This window comes from Hippichthys cyanospilos, chromosome 16 (genome assembly GCF_059441005.1).
Source record: "Hippichthys cyanospilos isolate Australia breed blue-spotted pipefish chromosome 16, RoL_Hcya_1.0, whole genome shotgun sequence".
In the NCBI taxonomy this organism is placed as follows: domain Eukaryota; kingdom Metazoa; phylum Chordata; class Actinopteri; order Syngnathiformes; family Syngnathidae; genus Hippichthys; species Hippichthys cyanospilos.
Genome location: NC_142384.1, coordinates 9,248,195 through 9,273,330, shown reverse-complemented (window position 1 = coordinate 9,273,330; position 25,136 = coordinate 9,248,195). Strand labels below are relative to the sequence as shown.

Sequence of the window (25,136 nt, the reverse complement as noted above, 5' to 3'; positions counted from 1 at the left end):
TTTTCGCAAAAAAGATGACGATGTGTAGTAAGGTTTTTTTCCACAAAAAAACGACCATGTATAGTAAGGCCTTTTTTTTTTTTTGCAAAAAAACCACAATGTATAAGAAGGATTTAAAAAAAATGGCCATGTAATGGCTTTTGTGCTCTGCAAATCATAGGTAATTTATAGTGAGGCTTTTTTGCAAAAAAGATGACAATGTATAGTAAGGCTTTTATTTATTTATTTATTTTGCCAAAAAAAACAAATAAAGGACCATGGCTTTTTTTAGTTTTTTTTTTTTGCAAAATACGACCACATATATTGAAGACTTTTTTTTCCCAAAAAAAACAACCATTTATAGCAAGCCTTTTTTCCATAAAAAGACAATGTATATTAAGGCCTTTTTTTCCAAATTCGACCATGTATAGTAGGGCTTTTTTATCCGCAAAATTGACAACATATATTAAGAATCTTTTTTTGCAGAAAACAACCAAATATAGTAAGGTTTTTTTCCTACAAAATATAACCATGTACAATAAGGTTATTATTCTTGTAAAAAACAACCATGTTAGTAAGGCTTATTTATTTATTTATTTTTTTGCAAAACACGACACTGTATAGTAAGGCGTTTTTCCCCCAAAAAACGACCATGTATTGGAAGGCTTCTTTTTTTTGTTGACAAAAAATGATTTATTGCAAAAAAAATTATTGCAAAAAACAAGCATGTATAGTATGCTTTTGTTTTCATAGAAAAAAACCCAACAGTAAAAGCTTTTTTTTCAGCAAAATATGGCCATATATATAGTGAGCTTTTTTTTTTTTTTTAAAACAATATATTACATTACTTTTTGATAGATGATTAGCAAGGTGTTATTTTTACGGAAATACGGAAATTTTACAACTAAGGCATTATTAACTAAAATAATGAACACGTACCGCATATATATAATAAACACGTACTATATATATATATATATATATATATATATATATATATATATATATATATATATATATATATATATATATATATATATACAATATGTTTTTTTTAGTTTAAAAAAAATGACCATGTATTATAGGCTTTCATTTGCAAAAATGACAAAAATGTTTATTACATCATTTTTTTGTTGGTCTCATAACGACCATGTATAAATGAACAACAACATGAATAGGTTGATATTTAGTAATGCGATCTTAGCTGAAATAATAATGAGCATGTGTAAGGAGTTGTTTTATGCAAAAATAACAACCATGTATAGTACATACATTTGTTTGCCTTAAATTAAGACCATTTTACTGAAGAAGAAAAAAAAACAAAAAACGAACATGTTCATTCAGTCCTTTACTCCAAAAAAAACCATTTCTTTTGCTGCTTTATTGATATTTTCATTCAATTAGAATGCCATGTTGAGATTAATGGGGGTTTATAAAATATAATTTTGCAGAGAATCTTTTTTGAGTGACTTCCCCTTTAGATAACACATATTATATTTTAAATCGTGTGGGATTTCATAAAAATTCAATTTATCTTGTAAGCATATGAGAATTTTGTTGGAGGTCACATTTGCTTGGACCCGCCCTGTACACGCACACACAACACACACATACACACACACAGACACACACGCACACGCACACATGCAAATTCCAGCAAGAAAAACAATTCAATTGTTTTCCAAACTCCAATGAAATACCCTGATTATTTATTTAGCGTCACAAAAAAAAGCCATGCCTTTTATGGCAATTTAGGAACTGCTTGTCCAACATCGGTGAGCGAACAAAACAATTGTATAAAAGTGAAAAAAAACAAAACACACTCGCAAACAGCATATAGAAATTATGCACGGCAAATATGTCAACTTGTACTAGTATAGTAAATTTTTGCCATTGTCATTTCAGCTGCTAGGAGTCCAAACTGGACAAGTCCAGAAATGACCACAAGGTGGCGGCATAGCACAATTTTCCAAATATGTCCACTTATCTGGCCGTTTGGAGGGCAATCTGCGGTCCACTAGAACAGCTGGTAAGTGTCCAGGAAATCTGCGGAGAAGACGCCCTCGGCCGCCGACACGCTCAGGTCCAGCCAGTCCATGCCGTGGAGCTCGTCCACGTCGTCGGCCAGCTCCGTCTCCATGGCGACCGGGGGTAGAGGAAGCTCTTCGGCGGGCGTGTGCGCCACCTGGACGCGGGGCGGGGGGCGCGACAGGACGGTGTTGACGGGCAGGAGGGTGACGCTGGGCGTGACGGCCGCTCGCTTGTTGGCGTCGGGAAGTTCGGCTTTGAGGAAGGGAGACATCTCTGGACGCAAAGTGTGAAGGAAATAGATGATGATGTCTGCATTTTATTCCACGCAAATTCATACTCTTGGTCTGTCCTTATTTTTAATCAAAATGTAGAATATTTTCTATTATGTTTGTATGTGTGCTATGTTCAGTAAAAATGAATGGATAAAGAAATACATGAACAGTCTTCTCGTTTTTTTGATTGTTCTTAGGAAGTCACAGTGTCCTGTCCCGAAAAAGATAAAAGAAAAAAGAAACCACCATCTAAGCATGTTCAACTCTGCAAGCATTAGCGATACCGCATCACTAGTCCTAGTTTATCTAACTGCACTCCACTAACATCCACTGCTGTTCACTTATTTGCCTTGAGATGGTGCTGGTGTATTGGTGATGACTGCAGCGAGACACGCCTTTTTAGGATGTTTAATTTGTACCTTTTTATTTTACATTTCCAGTGATCCAGGAAACATTTACAAGTCCACAGAGGCAATAATATTTTTTTTTATTATTTTGAGCATGTATACTTAAATTTAGTTTGGGGTCATGCCAAGTGCTTCCTGCATGATATCATTGCTAAAGTACTAACGTCAGATGCCACAGATCACAGTTCCATGTGTTTTTATGTGACCTTGTACAATGTTAGCTGTAGCTAATGTCAGTAATGTATTAAAGATTTCAATCCTACCGCCGCTTTCAATGAGGATGTCAAACAAGTCGTCCATCTGCTGACTGGCTGCACACAAACCCTGTTACAAAGAAACTAAGGTTATGGGAAACTTAGTGGTATTCGACAGAAACGCGACAGGAATGTTTGTCACCTGAATGGCAGGCAGCATGCGCATGTGTTTCACGGCGTCCTCGTAGCGAGGAGGTTCTCGCAGAATTTTACATTTGAATGGCGGCGGAGGCGTGAAGGCTGGAGGATGAGCACGATGGACGGGCTGGCACAGACAACCGAGGAGGCTCGGATTAGGGGAAAAAAAACTCGGATTGGGGAAAAAAATGTGTATTCTACCTGACTCACGGCTGTTTTAGTGACGCTTGGTGGAAAGGGATCGATCCTCGGCCCTGTCCACGTCTGCACACAAAAATGGCGTCAATCAAGAGTACACACCCAAATGAGAACTTGCAAATGATACACAAACATAACAGAGCTATCTTGCACTGAAAAGAGGAAATCAGTAGGGCTGTCAATATAACATATTAACTCATTCAATCCCAAGGACGTAGTTTGACGTTTTATTTAATCCCAGGTCCTCCAAATTTTTTTTACCAATTTTTTTTTGGGCTAAAGGTGGGACTAAAACTGCTGTGTACTAACTGTATTAAGAACAACCGTAATGGATTATTTCAAGTAATTAAGTAGGGGGAAGGTCATCAATTACCTTAGGTAACTAAGTACTGAGGTAGTTGATTACTTTAGGTAAGTGGGTACTAAAGTAAGTACTAAAATAATGGATTGTTAGGTAATGAAGTGCTGAGGTAATGGGGAGATTAAGAACGAAAAAAATCAATCGTTTTGCTAATTAACTCCTTCAATGCTAGGGACGGAGTTTCACGTTTTTTAAGAGTCCGGACATTAAATCCCAGAAACTTAAGTATTTAAGATACTTAAGTACATTAAGGACATTAATTTTCAAATACTCAAATATGAAATCAATATTTTGGGATTGAATGTCTGGACTCTTTAAAAACATGAAAATACGTCCCTGGCATTCGATGAGTTATATATTAAAGTAATTGATCCTTTTAAATTCGAAATTAATTTAGCACTAGTTGTTTTTAGATATGACTTCAGTGAGCCCCACAAAACAAAAACAAAAAACTAAAAAAGGAATTTAATGTCTGGGTTCTTCATAAACGTACGCAACAACAACAAAACGTAAAAACACGTCTTTAGGAATGAATGACTTCATTGCAATCACTTAAATCTATTTTTTGTATTTTTTTTTCAATCGTTTGATCTCTACATCAAAAGCATTTCACATCAAATGGGAAAATGCGAAAGAAGAAACTAGGAAGCTGAAATTTCACCCGGAGGGTGACAACATGTCAAAGTTCAAAACGGCACAACATGGATGGATGAGTTGAAGGCCTTTGACTATTCGAAGTGAAGTCAGGCCGTCGAGCTCATGATGTTGATTTCTTCTCCCTGTCCTACCTTGCTCAGAGGTGCGCAGTCCTCCCCTTCTGCGAGAGGAGGCGTTGAGACGTCGCTCTCCACGTCCTCCTCGCGTTTGATTTCCGCGCGCCCGTCCTCGGGGGCGGCCGGCGAGGCCTCTCCCATCTGCTGACTCCTCTTCTCCACCTCCAGCTGCAACTTGAGCTCCTCCACCAGTTTCTGCTCGCGCTCCAGCCTCCTCTTCAGCTCCCGGATCTGACGCTCCTTCTCGCGGAGACGTCGGTCCTTCTCGCGTGAATCCGTCTCGCAGGGAGAGGGCGTCGCCGGACCGTCTCCGCCGTTGTCCTCCAGGCCCGCATTGGACACTTTGGGGGACAGCGGCGGGGTGTCTTCAAGAGCTTTTGTCTCTACGTTAGTGACGAGGCTTTCGTGATACAGTTTCAGCCGCTCGATTAGCTCCATCTTGGTTCCGGAGACGGGAAGCGAGCGCAGCTTCAGCTCCGCTTTCAGTTCGGCCACCTGGAATTGCACACCGGAAGACACAGCCGTTCATTTTGCGTTTGGGACAGTAAAAATATCGTTAGAATAAAACATCACCTTCATCTCGTCCACATTGGCCGGTAGCTGATCCGGCTTGCTGCTTTCGTTGGGGAATTTGGCAGAAGAGCCGCTTTGGAAGTCGCCTGTCGATCTGACGAAAAAGGAAAGGGAGTTAGATACTCATTCTTCAATTTTTATCACATTGAAGAAAAATGAGGGTGCTTGTTTTAAGCACGTGACAACCGTTGGCACAAAAGATAACTGCCACATTTAATGGAGGCCAAAGTGCAATAATAGGGTTCACAATAGGGTTCATCTTTATTCTTATTTCATTTTTGAAACCACCTACATGATTTTATAACATTCATTGGTTTAAGTTGCCACATAAATAATAATAATAATACAAGACATTTCAGACTATAAGCCGCAACTTATTTCTCATGATTTGAGACCTGCAGCTGGCAGTCCAGTGGAGCATATCTGCATTTTTTTTTTAACAAGCCACCAGGTGGCAATCCACCAGTAGAGCAAACGTGGGTGTCAATTCAGAGAACTATGAAACATAACTGAAAAATTAATGGCTGGTAAAAACACACAGTATAACACAGTATTAAAAATATATTAATATAAGTTGAATGAGAGTATTGTATAAATTGTTCACATATGTAGATTTTATATACATATAATTTCAACCTTCAACTCAAGATTTGAGCCCTGTGACATATAACCCAGTGCGGTTTATCTGCAGTTTTTTTAAACTGGCCACCAGGGGGCAATACATTGGTAAAGCAAATAAGTGGATCGGTTCTAAGTGTCAGTTTGTGGAACAACTATGAAAAAGAACTGAGGAGATGTGAATCAATGACTGTGCAACAGTTTTAAAAAATATAGCATCAAAAATATAAAAATGATGTATAAATGGAATAAAATCTTTTATAAAAGTTTGTGAAGTGTGAATTGGATATACTGCATATATGATTGCATGTATTGTATGACTGTACAATGTGTTGATATGTTCACTAAAATAATCAATCAAAGAAAGTTAGACAGAGGAAGTATTGATGTTGACTTTGAACTGCTATTTACTTAGGCAGTATTTTGTCAGTGTTATGTTGGAAATAACCATCGATTTTCTATAAATTCGTTGGTGTTAAATATGTAAATGTAAATATCTGACGTTTAAATCCTGCAACTTAAAAGTCCAGTGGCTATCGTCAGCAATCGCGGGTAAAAACAAACGGCATGCGTACTTGAAGAGCGCCTGCTGCTGGCTGAGTATCTGCAGCTGCAGAAAGTGCTGCTGCTGCTGCAGGAGGCGCACATAAGCGGCGTCCACACGCGCCGCCGCCGCCGCCGCCGGCTTGAGCTCGTGTTTGTGCTGGTCCGGCGGAATGTACTGATGATACTTGAGCTTGCGTATCCTCGGCTTGGCCTCTCGGCTCTTCTTGCTGCGGCTTTTTTCGCCCGCCGGCTTTGGCGAGCTCCGCTGCGGAGTCTAACACACACAAACACACACGCACGCAGGTCAGCGTGCGCCAAAGCAGACATTTGGCCCGAAGCCATCGCCAGACGGTTGATGAAAATGTCTGGATGAAGATAGAGGAAGTAGAAATGTGACCTTCATTGTTTTAACACCTGTAGGAAGAGAACGGCAGACGAGGGATGAAAAAAGAGGCCGACGGTATCACTAAAAGGCCTTCCTCTAATTGCCCCGATTTGCCAACGATTTATTAGTGATGGGGAAGCGAAACCTCATGATCCACTTGATGTATTTGTTTTACTTCTCTAGCTGGTGCTCTTGGTTTAAAAATAAAGGCAAGTGCAATGGAAACGTATTAAATTTACATTGACGCCTTCAAACCAAGACTGCCATTGAAAGGAGCAAAAAATGATAAGACATGTTTTCACCAGGCTTCATTTTCCCATCACTACTATTTATTTTTACTCCTAATGTATGCAAGGCGGCAATATTGTAAAGCATGCAAATTTCACAATACAATTTGGATTTGAGCAAAGAACCTCGGAATTTAATATGTTATGTAACTAGATAAAAGAATGAGTGCGGAAAGTGTGTGTGAATGCCGAAAGCTGATGAAAAATCTTTGAATGATGTGGAATGCGTTGCAATAATGGAATAGAATAATTTTGAATTATATGGGATGATGTTGAACGATGTAGAATCATGTGGATGGATTTTGAATGGTATGGAATGATGTAAAAAAAATGTTGAATACAAATTTGGGGACAGTACTGAGTACAGTAAGGACGAAGTGTTGGTAAGCTTTTATTTTGAAATTTCAAAAAAATATTGTGGTAAAAAGATGAACAGTTGGACGTGAGAATCGGTCAAAAAAATGCTGAAAGTGACAAAAAAAGGGAGGAAAAATTAGATTTTTTTTACTTTCACAAATTAAGGGAAAAAGTATTTGGTATGAGATAAACAGTATAAAGTTGCAACTGGAATGGTTTGTAAAAGGAATTTAATCTGGTTCGTTTGTGTCACAAAAATAAAATGTATTTTTGGGGTAGGAAATGTTAAATATTTAGAGAAGTATGGCGTTTTAGGATGATAAAGAAATAATAATCTGGAATTATTGGACTGTTTTTGATGTTGGAAAGGTGAGATTGGGTTGCGAAATGTTGAAGTCGTTAAAGAGTGGAGTAAGAAAATTGATATTAGTGATAATATATGCAAATTGTTGGTGAAAATGTGGCAATTTTGCCATGTGGGAGTGTTGAACTGGTATTTTTGGGGTGTAAAATGCTGAAATGTGGAAAAACGCTCAAAGTCTGGAATGAGAAAAATAACAGCCCGTGCAGTGTGATGTATTTTTAACATGTTGAAGTCGGAATGCTTTGAATCGGTCAAGAAATGTCAAAAGAAATTGAATGGCAAAATATGGAGGAGTACAGCGATATGAAAATAACAAAAACCAAAGGAAGAAAAACGTTCATTTTCAGCATTCACATGATGACTTTGAGTGTGAAAACATGAGAGTGACCTTTGCGAGCACCGCAGTGATTGGCTGAGATGAAGCTGCAGGTTTCTCGCTGGTAGAAGATACATCCGATGAAGAGTGAGATGGCGAGGGCTGCTGAGTAAAAAAAAAAAAGATTCAACATGAGAAGTGGATCTTTTAGATTTAAGAACAAACTGGAAAAAAATGGTTATTACTACCTAGCAGTGCATGGTATTTTGTCTTAAAAGTGTACAGTATTGCGATACAGCAAAGGCGTATTGCAAAACGTATTGCAATGTTTGTAAAAAAAAAAAAAATCTCTGGCAGATGTATTAGCAATGGCTGAAAAAACAGAACGAAATTATTAGAATATATGAATTATACTTTTTTTTTTCAGAAGCCACATATCATTGACATCTATGAGCACACATTACACATTCAACTTTATTTTTTAAAGCAGCATGTGCGCATTTTTTATTCCAAGCAAGCCCTTGACAGTTATTTATACTTCTTATGCTTCTTTTTCAGTCTTTTTTGCTGTTCAAACGCAAACCAAACATATCTGTAACGTCACAGGTGCTGGTGAAAAAAATACAACAAAAAACAAGGATAAATCTATTGTAATAATTGATCAAATACAGTGAAAGCTCAAGATTTTCTTAATATGAAAATTTGCAATTGAAAGACAAACCAAAACTTGAAATCTCCAAATTCCCATTTGAATTAAATGCAACATTCGAGATTCGGCTGCTGGAACAAATACCGCAGCTTACAATTACTACAGATGACTTGAACACTGCGCTGAATCCCGAGATACGACAACAACGGCAAAAATGAAGGAAAAGCAATCTTCGTATCATAAAGTTTTCTTTTTTTGCTATATTGTAACAACTTATGCGGTGTTTTTGAAGCGCTTGGAACGATTTACACGTTAAACGCTATTCATATGGCAAAAATCATGATACAAAAGCCGCTCCAGAGTGGATCCATGAAAAAAAAGTGAAATCTTACTAAAATAAGGCGTTTCAAAACGATATAATGGAAACTGAACGTCATATTGCAATACGTCACTTGCATCACTTTATATCGCAATATACCGATATATTGATAATATCGCCCAGTCTTACTACTTAGGCTTATAGCCTACAAAATATGAATTCTGTGCCATGTAAACAATCATTTTCATTTTCTTGTCTCACCTGCATGGAAGAACCGGAAGATGAAAGAGACGTGTCCTCAGTGGGAAGCGGTGGGACCGAGTCGGTGCTCGGAGATGTTCGGCGACACGCGCGTGGCGATAAAGCCTCACGTTTGCCCTCGTTGAATGTGTACACGTCTGCTGTCTTGTCTGGACTATCACCTGGATGACAAAGTTATTTTCGTGGTTATTATAAGATTTGAGACGAGGTAGATTTGATTCGCTGCTTTGCATGCAACGTGTCAAATTTTGCCTTAGCGCATATTTTCTTTTGTATCATAACGCGGCTTTTTTTTTTCCACCCACGTTTTGTCTTTTTCTTTGGGCTCGCCTCTGTAATAAAATGAATTTGTTTTGGTTTCCTCGGATAGCAAACTCCCTTGAGGTTGAAGGAAAACAAAAAACATAACAATAAAGATAAGAATCAAGGAATGTGTATTGCGCATTTATTCTTGTATTACTGCAACATGAGGTCAGAGCAGTTTAAGTACCGCTGCGATCCAATGAAATAATGTGTGAAAAATGTATTTTTATCTGACAGGCCAAGAAAAGTCATAATTCTTGTTTCTACCCTGACATCCTGTTTACGTTATTTGTAGCAAGCGCTTACTACATTCTCCTCATTTCCACAACATGGTGATACATTGACTTTAAAGCAGCGGTATCTTAAGTATGTCCCGCAAGCCAGATCCAGCCAGCAAGAAGTTTAATCTGGCCCACAAGATGATTTTGTGAAGCCAATTGAATTCATTAGCCTGCTGTCCATAATCAATAGACAAAAAACGTTTACAAGCAATTCCCTACACACAGAAGGACAGGTTGTCACACTTTTGCAAAATAGCTTGCTGATTTCTTCAGTGACCCAAAGAGGAACACTACATTAGTATTTATGTTAGCATTAGCGTCTAGCTTCATCGTGCTACTGCTCAGTACAGGTAAAACCTTGTGATCACCCACAAGAGATTGAAAATAGGCCAAACATTCAGCTTTGGTCCTGTTGTATTATGACCAATCAGTCTTGTGATTCATTTTTCATTTATACCTAAGGAGTTAGCGCCCAACCCTTCCTTATTTGGCATAACTTCTTCTTTTTGAATTTTCAACTTCTTCCGCCCTGCCTGTCATTAGATGGGTGCCACCCGGTGCCCAAAATATAACACTACATCACTTATTTATTCAGTTAACCCGTGCAGTATTTTTGTACGATACTTAGATGTTTACATCAAAGACATTTCACATACAGGGGAAACACACTGGGGAGCTGAAATTTCACCCAGATGGTAACAACATGTCAAATTTCAAAATGGCAAACCATTTACTTATCACGTTACCATGAGTGTGAATGAGATGATGTGGAATGACATGACCCAAAAATGTTCAAAATACTGCACAAAGATGGTGCATAGCACAAATCTTCATGTAAATTACGGAAATTGATTTAAAGTTAAGTACCAATATTTTGCTAGTCGGGGCCACTTGAGATGAAATTTTCCTCATTGTGGCCCATGAGCTCAAATGAGTTTGACACCCCTGCTAATTCGTATCCATAGCAAGTTTGGCATTGGGGTTTCGCGCCGCAATCACAGCCAATCAAAGCAGCTTCTCTCCCCATCCAAACTGAATCAAATCCAAGATCTCAATGAGCGAATGAATTTAGGGGACGCCTTCCATCACCATCATTCACGACCGTGTGTGAAAATAAACATCTACCATCATGGTCCTTCTTGACAACATCCTCCACGGGTAGGATGTTCTTCTCCACCAGCTCCATAGGTCCGGGCCTGTGTGCGATCTTCTGGTTGAGATCATCGGCCAGCCGGGCCCTCTTGAGCTTCAGCTGAGCGGCCTGCACGGAATCGTCGGCCGCGCTCTCTGCGTGAGGAAGTCGCCGCCTGTTAGCCACTTTTAGCATCCCGGAGAATACTTTTATCACCTTGTAGGATGTGCATACGGATCAACTCGGAGCGGGCCGGTCTGCGGCAGAGCTTGTGCTTTAGTAAGTTGCCCGTCTGATTAAAAAAAAACAAACAAAAAAAAACTGTGGGTTAGATGAATGGCAAATGAAACGATTAGCTCCATCCAAGTCTTTTATTTACCCTTGCTCTGTCCAGATTGTGAATGCGCTCATGGAAGGCAGCAGGGGCTTTGAGAGCTGAAAGAAATTGAAACTTGTAAAAGAATTATATTATATATTATATATATATCAAGAAGAAAGCTATACGTGAAGCCGGATGAATCTTAAGCTGACTGGGCGGAGTTCATCAAGCACACAGTCACCTCCGCTATGACCAACACCATTTGATTTAATGAACACAAGGCAGGAGGAAACCAAAACAGTCATCGCTAAGCCCAGCCGCATTCCTTCTGGACCGAGAAGACGGTTAGGCGCGGTATTGGAGACTGGACTGGGGGAGGTTTTGTTTGAGTCCAAAGGGGTGAGTGACCTCTAGCAAAGGCCCAGCCTGTGACTCATGAAACTATGTGGAGCCAGACTATTGGGGCAGGGGGACTTGTGCTCCTCCACAAAGATAGCAACAAATAAAATGACATTTTGATTGACTTTTTTTTTTTTTTTAATTTTAGCAAAAGCCGTAAAACTTTCATTTTATCACTACGTGGTTTTGACTACTTCAAATCAAATCAAGTTTATTTGTAGAGCTCTGAATCACTGGAGTCTCAAAGAGCTTCACAGGTGAAAAGAAGTCATACAAAGACAAAAAGAAGTCATGCAAAGACTTCTTTTCATCATAAATACACAACAGCATCCCTTGATCAAAGCTCCCAAAAGGGAACTCCCCAGAAAATAAGAAACCTTCAGAAGGGACCACAGGTGGGAGGAGAACCCTTCCAGGCTCAACAGGTTGAAGTGGATGCATTGTGTACAAAATACAAGTTTTACAAAATACAAGGATGTACTCATGACCTGACAGTTGTAGTCAAGACAATGTGCCAAGAATTGACACCAATATGGTATGTGGCAGAAAAACGACTCTGAAGGTAGATTTCAAGATTTATGCTAACAATGGGTCAATAGGTCTCTTTCATCAATTGAAAGTTTCATTTTTATTAACATTACCAACATGAAGTATTTATTTTGGCGATTTTTTTTGAAAAAGGTACGGAATAAAGTCAATAATTATCCCCAAATATAGCAAAACGATCACTCATTACCTCGGAATTTTAGTGGACATTCACACAGAGGATTCCCGACATTAGTATGAAGTTGACTGATGCCTGTTGCTAATTTTCTACTCATTTTAATAAATTTCTGTCTTTCAGTGCCGAGCGTTATCGGAAAAGGCATTTTCACTCATCTTTCAAGGCCGACAGAATATTGTGTGCCATGTCTATGTAAACATGGCTGCTATCATATGAAAGATTGATTTTCATTCCTTCAAATTACAAGTAACTAATGGATGTGACGTATGTATGGCAACACTGCCATCCAATGGTCACAAGTTATCACTACAGTCCTCATTAGCTTAATATTAGATAAGTATGGAGTTATATTTGCCACGCGAGCAAGTAAAGATTTTGAGCACAGAAATTTTGAGCGAGCAAATAGATTTTGACCACAGAAAAAAGTATTGAGCAAGCAATGATAAGTTTGAGCTAGCAACGATGGATTTTGAGCACAGAAAAAAAGTTGCCACACAGATAAAAAGGGGTGTGGCCAACTACTTATTGAGGTAATAATGTAATGAGTAATAATAATTTGAGGTACAGCACAATTGATATAGCTGAGGTGCCCTTTTGATTATGTCAAAAAATTAATTTCCCAAATAGCGTACACTGTGGCAGAGTGTGCGCCCCCTGGTGTTTTGGAGTGAGGTGCGTACTCACGAGGCATGATGCCTTGCTCCACGAGTTGCTCTCCACTTCGTCTGTGCTGCAGGAAGAACTGAAGAGCTGCGGGCACCCACAAAAAACAAAAAAACAAAACAAAAACAGAAGCCAGTTTAATAACTGGAATTCAGAAGGCGACAAGGCAGCCAGTTCCAGCGTCATGCCGTGAACGCCTGCAGAGTTTTTTTTTTTTTTTTTGCCCGCTGTCATGTTTTGTAATAAACGCCCAAGGTCAAAGAATTCTAATTCACTTCCTGTCTTCTGCCATAAGGGAAATGGGGGGAGAAACCACACGCGGGACTTGAGCGGCGATGGCGCTGAGCAAGACACCTCGGCCAAAGTAAACAGTGAGTAGAAGGCGATCCAAGCTACTCTATGAGCTTGTTAATGAGTAAAGCTGCAAGTCAGACAGGACACCACCGACAGCACCATGAGTCATGTCTGCTCTATAAGTTAATCATGTGTCGCTTTGAAATGGATTCATCAGGAAATAGGTTCACAAAAGCATTGGGACGCCTGTCCAAGGGAAAGGAAAAAAAGAACAGCTTCCACCAGCCTGCTTAGATTTTCTGTTAGATTTTTGTGCTTTATTTTTTTTTCAGACTATAAACTGCGACTTTTTTCTCGTGATTTTAGCCCTGCCGGTTCATCTGCAGTTTTTCTACTAGCCACCAGGGGGCAATCAGAAGAAAGCAAAACGTGTGTTTCTGCTCAAGGCATCAATAGAAGGAACAACTATGAAATGGAACTGAAAAGGAGTGAATTATGGCTATGTTCAAAATGAAAAATATTTATAAAATCGTAAAAGTTGAAAGAAATCTCCTATAAAAAATATCCGAATTACGTGCAATGTGTTTATACAAACTATGTTCAAAATATAAAACAATCAATTAAAAAAGGGGGGACTGAAGAAATACTGATTTTGAGTTTGAACTACTATTTCACTCAGCAGTATTGTGGCGGTGTTATGTTCAAAATATTGGTACTAAACATGTCGGCATGTTCAGTCTGTTGAAGAAAAGAATTTTGGTGGTTTGCAGGCACTTTAAAACAAGTTAAAAAAAACTTAAATATACCATCTTTTTGCATAAATGTCTGATGTTATGACCTGCAGCTTATAGCCAGGTGGAGCTTATCTGTGACAAAAAGGGCAAAATTTTCTCCTTGCAGTCCGAAATATACTCTACATTCATTGCGAAAGTAAATTGTCTAAAATGTCTTATTAAAGGGAGTATGAGTAAGTTTTCGCATGCGTCCATGGGCGCTTTAGGGGCATTACGGTAAATGCTGCAATTCGCACTCTTCCTCTGGGAATGAAAAATTGTGATTCGGGGGGACTAAAAGGGTTCAGCATAACAGTCCTGCTACTTTTTATCACTCAACACGCTTGGCGCAATAAAATATTGAGTGGCAGTCCAATTTATTGTGTGGCTCTCAATATGGGAGCCCAGTGGCTTATTGTTAGCAAGTTGTAGCTTGAATCGCGTGCTTTGTGAGAGCTCGCGTTTTGCAGCTGTTTTAAACATCAAACCAATCACGTCGGTCATGTGATAGGGCAGGAAAAAAGTAAGCCCGCAAGCTAGCAGAAATTAGCAAAAGAAAACATCAATGAGAGCTTTTTTGAAAGGAGGAACAGTCAAATGAATAGACAGACACAACCCACAATGTTTAAAAAAAAATGCATTTTATGCAGGGTTCAAGCCAGAGGTATCCAAACTATGGCGTATGTTAAAAATACATTTGACATGGCAATGCTGTTTAGAAAAATAATAAAAAGGTTTAACAATAGAAAAAATCCAGGAAAAATAAAAAGAAACCTGAGATTAAATACTTTGATTTAAAAAAAAAAAAGGAAAAATTCATCTTTGGGATTGAATGAGTTAATTTATCACGTACCCCTTGAATTGTTTTCACATACTCTCATTTTAGAACGACTACTCTAGATAAGTGGCTCTAAAATTGGGGTACTAGTACCTCTAGGGGTACTTGAAAGAACTTCAGAAGATTTAAAAAAAACAAACAAACACATGCAAAAATCCATTAAAAATAATGATCGATTATTGAATGAATTGTTTCAGGAAAAAATAAGTTCGTAAAAATTTTTTTATGTTCAGTAGGTTATTCAATTTCATTTATGTCAAAAGCCATAATCTCCCCCCATACTAGAATGGTTTGACCCAATCTGTCATGTTCCACCTCTCGTTACCTGTCAAGTTGATGATTTATTTTTATGAACATATCTCCTCTATGATCCCAAAAGGGGACACTTTAAGTTGAATATTTTTCCGTGGACAAATATTTATTTATAATCGAACAGGTCTGATATTTATGAATAATGAAGATAATGATTTATTTTTGTAAATACAACTCTGCTGTAACTCCTAAACAGGATGCTTTAGGTTTAATAATTTTCTGTGGACAAATCTTTGTAATTACATATATTTGCGAACAGCTCTGACACTTTAAGTTGATTATTTTTGTGGATAGATATTTATTAATAATTAAGTTAATGATTTATTTTTGTGAAGAGATCGCTACTGTAATCCCAAAACAGGATGCTTTATGTTTAATATTTTCCTGTGGACAAATATTTATTATAATATTATATACATATATTTTGAGAACAGGTCGTTATATTGTTTATTTTTTGTCTAAAAATATTTATTAATAATTAAGTTATTTCTTTTTGACAACAGATTTCTTCTATGATCAAAAAGATGACACTTTAGGTTGATTATTTTTTTGTGGATGGATACAAATGAAGTTTGAAAGGGTCTAAATTTTAATAAATCAGACAATGATGGCATGTTTTAAGTTTTTTATTTGATTTTTTTTTAACCTAAAAATGCCCTGGACTGGTACATGGCTGAAAAGATATTTCGCAGGGGGTGAAAAAAGATTGAGAACCGCGACCATCACAGCGATGGCGCCTCAATACTTTTGGAGAGTGCCTACTTTAAGAAAGATGGCGATGGCGATGGCGAAGGATGCCCGGTGGCTCACCTCTGCAATGTCGCGCCATTTGATTTGCTACATGTACAGAGAAGCTCAGAGGAAGCAAATCGTTCCAATTCGCACACCCTAAACACACACATACACACACATAAGGCAGACCTGCACAGGTCTCCTGGGAATTGCGTTCGACGGGCCCCTCTGACTCAAGCAAGCAAAAATAAACGGGGCAGCTGTGAGAACAAGGCCTGGGAACCGTGACATGTCGAGTGTAGTTTCAAGAGGGGCGGGACCCGCTCTTGATGGCGGAACTACACCCCTGATCAACTCGGAATGGGTGCAAAAAGGGTCTTGGGATCAAAGCAGATCGAAGGACCCCGCAAAGGTATCGAGTTTGTTTTTAATTAACTCATTCAATCCCAAAGACGCATTTTTAAGTTTTTGAGACTCCGGACATTCAATTCCAGTTACTTATTTATCTTTCTGATCGTTTTTTTTTCAAGCGTTTGCCTGTTTGTTTTCAACTATTACTTTAGGACACATGACCGAAAATACTTGATTTCTTTAGTCCGAAAATTTTAAATTTGTTTCATTTTCTAATTGTAGCCGGGGTTCTTGCAAACGGGCGGTAAATGTCTCCTGTTTGCCCTGTGTGCTGATGTGCCAGGGTGATTTTTTTACATTAAAACCACAGGTCTCAAAAACTCATTTGCCAAATTCTCTGGATCCTCCTTTGCGTTTAACAGTCATCAACCGGAGATTTACGTCACCACTCTATTTCATGCCGGTGTATTTAGACACAGAAGTTCTTTCTGACTGGACAGAATTTGGTGAAATTACTGTACTGCCCCCTAGTGGCTTGGCATGCTTATGAATGGATAAAAACACACTATGGAAATTCCTGTATGGATGGAGACATTATAACTTTTACATGATCTTCTCTGTTTCAGTAATATTCCTGTGTGGGAACGAGGACGTACTCGGACGCTGGTTCAGTCTGCTCGCTTCTTTTATTGACAATAATGCCGTAACAACCTCAGCTAACACGAGCTGCAGCAGATAAGAACTCTAACTTGTACCAATGCGATAATTATTGACAATAAGAACACGGCTGTTATAAAAAATATACATTTGTGCGGCTTATGAGGCTGACGACTCAATCTTTCTTGAATTGTGTCGAAAAAAAATTTGAATTTTTAAATAACAGTTTATAGGAAGCACTCATACTTTTTGCCTACTTTTTGGGGGAAAAAATGTTGGGGAATTATGTAATTAATAAGGAAGCACTGATTGAACGTCTGTCTTGATTTAGCAAAAAAAAAATATTTTTGGAAGTGAATGAGTTAAAAGACCAGACAAGCGAAGTTGGAGATCAGGAAAAGTGTCCTTTTGAGTGTTCATAGTCACTGTGACCTGGAAAGAATGCTGCAAGCAATAAAATACATGAGCACCTATCAATAAACATTTAATATAAGGTGACACGATCGGCGCTCTGGGGTGCTCCGATAATTTGCGCTGAACCCTGGCTAACCTCCCCGTCACGTCAGCCGCCTCGGAGTATAACCAGAGGTTACTCCCGCGACGTCATCGTCGTCCCGCTTGCAAAGCTCCTGTTTGATTCCCATTTGATTTGATTCTTGGAGAAACAGAACAAACGGACGCGTCTTTGCCAAGACAAAGACGAATGCGCTCTACAAAAGGGATGACGGTGATTTATGTTGACTTTATTGCTTATAAATATCCAAAAATGGCTTTAGATGCACTCTGATTCAAGCGAAGACGGAGACCTTGGAATGGTCAGTTTGCGTTATCATAAACACAACTTGCCGGAGCAGGCGGCCAATTCAGACGCATTTTTGAAGACTTAAAACAGCGTGACGTCAGGCTGCGTTTCTTTTGGCACCCGAGGTGTGGAACATTTTACCCCAATTACATTTAATTTCGGAAGCGTGGTGCAACGGCGGTTTGAACGTCTGCCCCTGCTTCTCAAACTTTTTCACCAAGTACCACCTTAAAAAAATACTTAGCTCTCCAAGCACAACCTCAAAAAAATGGATCGCTCTCCAAATATCGCCATTGATGACCAAAATAAAAATGCAGTTCATCTATTCATCCAAAATGAGACAGAGGTCCTAGCAAGCCATAACAAGTTATGCCCAGTTATGCCCAGGACCTAATGATTCAAATAAACACCCATAGCTAACGCAAGTTTTACCAATTGAAAAGTTTTCAAAAGAATGGCTATACTTCAATTAGGCTAAAGTTAAAAACAACTGTACTGTACGTGTGCAGTGATTCCTTGACATACCACTAGAGAGAGCATTTTTGAATACCAATTGAAATGAAATAGACTTCTTTTTTAGCCATTTTCAGCATTAAAAATGTATAATTTTGTACGTATTCAATTTGATAAATAACTTAGTTTTCATGCACAGTTATTAGGATCATCTTTAATATTAAAAAAAATAACAGAACTCCGTAACAGACAGGCAGAGGTTGTATGTTTTTTTTTTAGAACTACATAGGTACATAGGTATCAGTATGTAGGTAACTGATTACTTAGGTACTTTAATACTTTACTACCTAAAGTTGTAAGTAGTACCTAAAGTAATCAATGACTTACTTAGTACTTAAATACCTAAAGTTATTACATTTATTCACGACTAATTGTATTTCTTATCTACAGTGATTGATTACATTAGTACCTAATTAGGGTAATTGATGACTTTATTTGCTTGGTATTAAAGTCATTGATTACGTACTAAAAGTAGTAATCAATTATTTTAGAAAATAAAGTAATTGATCACTGAAGGTAAGAAGTACAAGTAATCTTTACTAAAGGTAATCATTAATTTAGGTACTCAAGTACTAAGTAGGTAACTGATTACTTTAGGTACTTTACTACCTAAAGTTGTAAGTAGCACCTAAAGTAATTAATTACTTTGTTTATGAGTACCTATTGCATTTAGTCAAGATTACTTTTCCAGTACTTCTTACCAACAGTGATGGATGACTTTAGTACTTAATGATCAAAAATGATTCATTCAGTACTTTAGTACCTAACGTACTTAATTGCCTTCAAAAGTACCTAAAGTAAATGTTTGCTTTAATGTATAAAGTAATGGATTACTTTAGTACTTAATGCATTTTGGACCAAGCATTTTTAGAGACTACTTTTGCCAAACACCTTGCATCTGAGTAATCACTCCCAAGTTGTAAATACGAGTGTAGGTCAGTGTTTATCTATATCGGACCTGTGATTGGCTGGCGACCAGTCCGGGGCGTACTCTGCCTCTTATTCAAAACTCAGCTGGGATAGGCTCCATCTCACTCACGACCCTAATGAGAACAAGCATGGGGTAGAAAATGGGTGGATATTTGCAACAAAAATAAAATGCTATTTCCTACTAAATCCTCAAAGAAATGGAATGGAAAGAGGATTCCAGCATCTATTCCGCATCGGTGAAATGTGGCGTCATGTGAGATTAGGCCTCACTCCAGTGAAACTCAAAGGATTATCACACTTTGGGGAAAAGACCAAGGAAGGATTTTATATGATAAGGGGGTTAACTTGTTTTTACGCACGTGCGCCAGGAAAGATCACAGATCGCTTTTCTCCAGTAAGCAAGCAGGAAGTTATTTATGTACTTTAAGGAATTTGACTCATTCGATCCCAAAGACGTGTTATTACGTTTTTGAGAGAACAGACAATACCAGGTGCTTTTATGTATTTTTTTTTAATGTGCAAGTGTTTGACTAAAGAAAGGTCTACAAATTAATTAAGAAGTATTACGGAAAACATTAACTTGAGTAATCAACAACTTTAGCTTTTTTAGTGCTAAAGACATTGATTGTCCAAACTTTTTCCTTTGAGGTACACATACAGAAAAATAGAAAGATGCGGTAACCACGGTAAAAAAACAACAGAACAAGTAATGACATCCTGCTGATCTAATGTAGTTATTTAAAAACAAAGGTGCGACATTAAGACATCCTGTTAAAGGTGAGGAGGTAAATTAGGTAAATTAGATTTTTTTTTTTTTACACCGCTTATAGTGTCCATAGTGTCCATCATCAAAAACGTTTCATTACTTCTTAAAAGTAGTGCTGCGGGCCATGTCAATATGTATTTTTAGCAGACCATGTAAATGTGGATGCAGGGCCCCAAATGGCCCCAGGGCTGTAGTTTAGAAAACCTTGTTTTCGTTACCAAGGTACCTCAGTAATCAGTTACCTGATCTAATTAAATGCAGAGTAAGTGATTACTTTATCTAACAACTAAAGTAATGGAGCACCATAGATCACAGGTGTCAAACTCAAGGCCCGGGCGCCAGATCCGGCCCACCACATCATTTCACGTGGATTGCGAAATAATTATGACTTCAGGTTTCTGATTAAAATATCAAACTTGCTTATTGTCTTCAACTTTAAACATTTCGGGGAAACAACACACATTTTATGTTTCTAAGAACCCTCTTTGAACAGTTTTTACTGGACCCTGATTTCAAAACCAGGTAAATGAGTGACAATCAAACATAACATTTGACAGCAGTCATAACGGCCCTCCAACAGAAACGATAACTACAAAGTGGCCCACAATAAAAAATGAGGTTGACATGAACATACCTCATTTACTTACAGGTATAAAATAACTGATTACTTTAATGCTTAATTACTGAAAGAATTGATTACTTTAGAACTCAACTCATTAAGTACAAGTCTTTTTTAGCCAAAGACTTGATTTTTTTGTTGTTGTTGAAAATTTCAAAATAATACCTGGAATTGAATCTCTGGACTCTTAAAAAATGTAAAAATATTTCTTTGGGATTGATTGAGTTAAGCTGATTACAATTTTACAAATTCAGTCAACTTAGTCTCGTGTATTTTGTCGAAAAGTATGAGACAGAGTGTATTTTATACAGCGCATAAAAACAACCATTATTTAGTATTGCAGGACGTACCTGATTTGAATTTACAGATGGGGGGGTTCTCCACATGGAGGCAGGCCATCATGGAGGGTTCTGTGCTGGGGGGCCAGCTCCGGAGTCCCATGGAGCAGCGGAGGCGGCGGCTCTCCGGGACCGACGAGACTCAGCTCTGAATCAAGGACAGCTGGGACTGGCGCAGACCCCCTCCTCGGCGGCTCAGCTGAGAAAGTGTGTGTTCACAGTGCGTGTGTGTTAAGATCAGTAGGAGGGCTCAGCGTCTCTCATGTTAACCCTCTCAAGGCCGTCCCAACCAGACTTTATGATGTAAACGTGAGGCGACGTGACCACGGAATAGAAAATGAAAACACTCTTAAGGAACAAACACTTAGCTATATATTTTTCATTTGGCTAAAGAACTACCTAAAAATCCTGAAAATGAATGAATTAAGCGATCAAGTAGGTTATGTAATTATTAATCAACTGCTTTGTACTTTAAAGCACCTGAAGTGTTTACCTTAGTAATCCACTGCCTAAAGTAAGTGATTAATTCTAGTACCTTTAGTAAAGTAGTCGATTACTCCTACTTAATTACTTAAGTAAGCAGATATAATTCCTTACTCAATCTCTTAATTCACCAGCCTTTTTAGACCTTCTTTTAGCCAAACCCTAAAATAAAAAAAAAACGCATTTTCACTCATCTTTTAAGGCCGACAGAATATTGTGTGCTATGTCTATGTAAACATGGGTGCTATCATATGAAAGATTGATTTTCATTCCTAACTTAGAATTACGAGTATGCAATATACAGTATGTGTTGTATGTATGAAAACACTGCCATCCAATAGTCACACTTATGACTATAGTGCTTAATTGGCTTAATATTAGATAAGTAAGCACTTGTGTCAGCTTCCCTCCATCAAAAACTGTATTGGATGAGAATTGGATTATTTATTATTCCTATTACTATTTTGAAAGACAAGAATTCTAGTCCATGGCATTGAAAGAGTTCATAATCATATTGGTTATCATTAGGGTGAAATTTCAGCTCCCGGGTATTTTCAATGATTTTATTTGTAGTAATTGGACATGAAGGACTGGAAAAAATACCGCACAAGCTTTAAGGTTAAGCGGGAATTCGTTAAAAATAACTACTTGGACACAAACACATGACAATAATTAATACCCTCATTAATGCATGCATCAATGCATTCTTGTGAATTGATTTTTATTAAACAATATATTTCATATTGTTAATAAGTACCAGGATAGCCCATGAATCGTGAAATCTGCATACTATTGACACCTACTGAAATGCATTGGGAGGAACCTAATTCGATTTAATTCATTGTAATTTGAATCATAAACCGCTACTCTGTATTTCTTCTCTGAAATCGGAAACTGAAAAACTCACCAAAGGCTCTATAGTTAGTGTTATTTAAATTCCAAGAACTACATTTTTTTTTTCCAATACTACATTTAGTTCAACTATAGAAACCTCAGAGCTGAAGCGGACACACTGACTAATTCTGTGTTAAACGTCAACCCTCTTGGCCGCATTTATGAACTTAGTCACAAAATGAATTCAACTTGCTACCACTGTACTTGTCTCAATTGGAAACACTTGAAGACAATTATCTTCCCATGAGAAGTCTTTTTTTGTTTTCTCTTGATGAAGCCCTAAATAACGAGGACATGAGCAAACACGAAACCCTCGGGGGGACAGAAGCTTATCTCTCGACTTGTTCTCGTTAATTTATGTGCTAAATATGTTTTATTAGTTTTTTTTCCCCCCTATTTCTATTTAACTGCGGTTGCAACTCATAACAGGGAAGTCAAGCCACACAGGTCAGTGTGGGGGTGGTATGGTAATGATGACGCTAAACAGGAAGTGAGATACAAAAACAACACTAATTGAGGTGAGTTCCTATAATTTGAGGGGAACCAGGAAGGTCCAAAAGCCACTTTCTCACCAACTGTTGAGAGGTTGTGAAGAGTACATCCAATTATTTTGTACAGCACATGGCAACCTTTGAGTGAGAGGAGCCACTTTAGCTGACAGTTTAGCAAGAGGCTAGCTAGTACAATCTGAACTTGAATTTAGCTTGTTGCAGGTCATATGTAGTCAAACGAATATGCACACAAATGGACAATATAAAGGCTTCATTTTAGCTAACCACGGGAGTTTACATGTTTTAATGGTGACATTTTAGCTAACCACGGGAGTTTACATGTTTTAATGGCAACATCAAATGTACGTAATTGACAGTAGCGCTGCAGTAAGGGTCACTTGAGAAGGGTGCCATCGATAATAAACAAATATGGAATTAATCACCGGACAATAAGCCACAGCTTGTAACATCAGATATATGTGCAGAAAGATGGACACATTTATTTTTTTTGTTTTTATTTAAAACTTTTTATTTTCAACATTATATATTTTCAACATAACATGACACACGCTCGAATTGTTAAAATACGGCACCAACACAACAGTAGCATGTCTGATAATGTTTACTAGTGGAGAGTGCCCCCTGGTGGTAAATAAAATAACAGTCAAAACTCTAAATCAATACTTTGATAGGGTCTTATTCTGCCTGTCTTTGTTTACTGGGAGATCGCCCTCTGATGACTACTAAAAAAAAACTGGATAATCCACACTGGACTATGAAATGCAGGCTTCAATGTATGAGAAAAAAGTGGTGGTCTGTAGTCGCTGTGATCCTTTTAATTTTCTAAATTCTTGAAACTTCCCAACAGAAAATACTCTGTCATTCTCAATGAAAGCAAATCATCTTTGTGTTGACGCTATACAACATTTGCTTTTACTTTGAAAAGATTATCAACAGTTTTTACGTATTTATTCAATTTTAATATTTAATTTTGAGTTTAGTCACGTGACTTTGGCAAGCTGAGCGGACAAAATACGAACATTTTACTGCTGAAAATGACCAAACAGGTTTACGATCCCTTTAAAAAAAAATGTGGGAATCCCCTACCGAGAAGGTCAAAGACTATTTTCTTAAGAATTGTGGTTTGAATACAGAATCTTCACCTGGTGAGTCGCGGCCCGCTGACTGTTGCCGAATGTGTAAAAGGGACAACACATGCCGGGCAGCCGCCGACCGCCGACCCCGGGACAAATGACGTCGGCTTTCAGGAAACGTGCGCGTCACGCAGCGGGACAGCCGGCCAACTCCACGGGATTAGAGGAACTGTGAGCAGTCCCTATTTACATGAAATAATGGTTAACAAGCCCAACGCCGCGGGGGGCATTGGGACTGCGGAAAAACATGTCCTATTAATCGGAACGGGGAAAAAAACTCAATGGGCGGCTTTATAATCCTGTACGGGCCCAAAAAATTCTCAGTCTTGTTTCGACTTTCTTTCAGTGATGATTTGAACGTCTGCTCTGGTTTGAATTAAGTTTCCAGTTGACTAAATACCCGATCAATAAACGAGACAACAAAGCGCAGCGATCACGGTGACGTGACAGAATTTTTTTGTCTGCGACTGTAACAAGTCATCGGCGAGCTTTTGATGATTACGACACTCATTATGGGATTATTGCATCCATCTGCAGCAGCGCGGGCCAGATGTTTTTACTGAGGCGCGACTTTGCCGCCGCGAAAACACTCGCAGACGCGTATGAGCGCTGATGCTCCGGGGTTTCACAACAAACGGGGGGATGTTTGCGAGTCGCCTTAACTAGTTTGCTGCCTGATGAAGTCCAAACGTGACATCAGCTGTGGGAAGTTGAGCTGCAATTGCACAGACAAACTTTTGTGAACTTCGATATTCTTGAAATATCAACATCTGTATGGGAAAACAAAACCATCAAAGCATGGTTATTCCAGTTATCCACAAATTCCAGTTTGGTGCGAAGATTAATCGATTAATTGACAACTAATCGATTATTAACTCATTCCATCCCAAAGACGTAATATTACGTTTTTCGAGAGTCCGCACGTTCAGTCCTGGGTACTGATTAGTATATAGCTGGTGAGTTGTCACAGAATCAGGCTTATATTCCCTAAATATAATTGTAAATAATAGTGATTATTATTTTGGCCATAATCCTTCAGCCCTTATAAATAACTAAATAAATTATATATAAAATATACTAGGTCAGAGTGTCCAAACTATGGCCCTTGGAGCAATTTTGCCTCGTCAATTTTTTAAGCAGCCTGCGTAATAAACCAAAATTACATTCGATTTTAAGAAATGTATGGCTTTTCTAGATATGTTAAAAATGGAATTTAACTATTCACAACCAAACAATACATTTCCTTTCATAGCACTGTGGTGAATAAGCAAAAGTGGTTT

At 38.3% G+C, this 25,136-nt stretch overlaps 1 protein-coding gene across 2 annotated transcripts; it reads right to left on the bottom strand.

Moving 5' to 3' along the window:
* Positions 1 to 1,066: 1,066 nt before the first annotated feature.
* On the bottom strand, positions 1,067 to 21,004 carry mrtfbb (myocardin related transcription factor Bb). Of its 2 annotated transcripts, XM_088437356.1 has the most exons (15): positions 20,847 to 20,993; positions 19,140 to 19,224; positions 12,931 to 12,996; positions 11,184 to 11,239; positions 11,021 to 11,096; positions 10,798 to 10,959; positions 9,089 to 9,249; positions 7,932 to 8,024; positions 6,180 to 6,424; positions 4,987 to 5,080; positions 4,429 to 4,908; positions 3,283 to 3,345; positions 3,086 to 3,208; positions 2,953 to 3,013; positions 1,067 to 2,283 (listed from the first exon to the last, which is right to left on the bottom strand). In XM_088437356.1, exons 3-15 carry the CDS (start codon positions 12,935 to 12,937, stop codon positions 1,997 to 1,999), a joined length of 1,908 nt encoding a protein of 635 aa, XP_088293482.1. In that variant the 5' UTR covers positions 12,938 to 12,996; positions 19,140 to 19,224; positions 20,847 to 20,993; the 3' UTR covers positions 1,067 to 1,996. The 2 variants fall into 2 exon arrangements, with proteins under 2 accessions (XP_088293482.1, XP_088293481.1); XM_088437355.1 differs by lacking the exon at positions 19,140 to 19,224 and having other exon boundaries at positions 20,847 to 21,004.
* Positions 21,005 to 25,136: the final 4,132 nt, after the last annotated feature.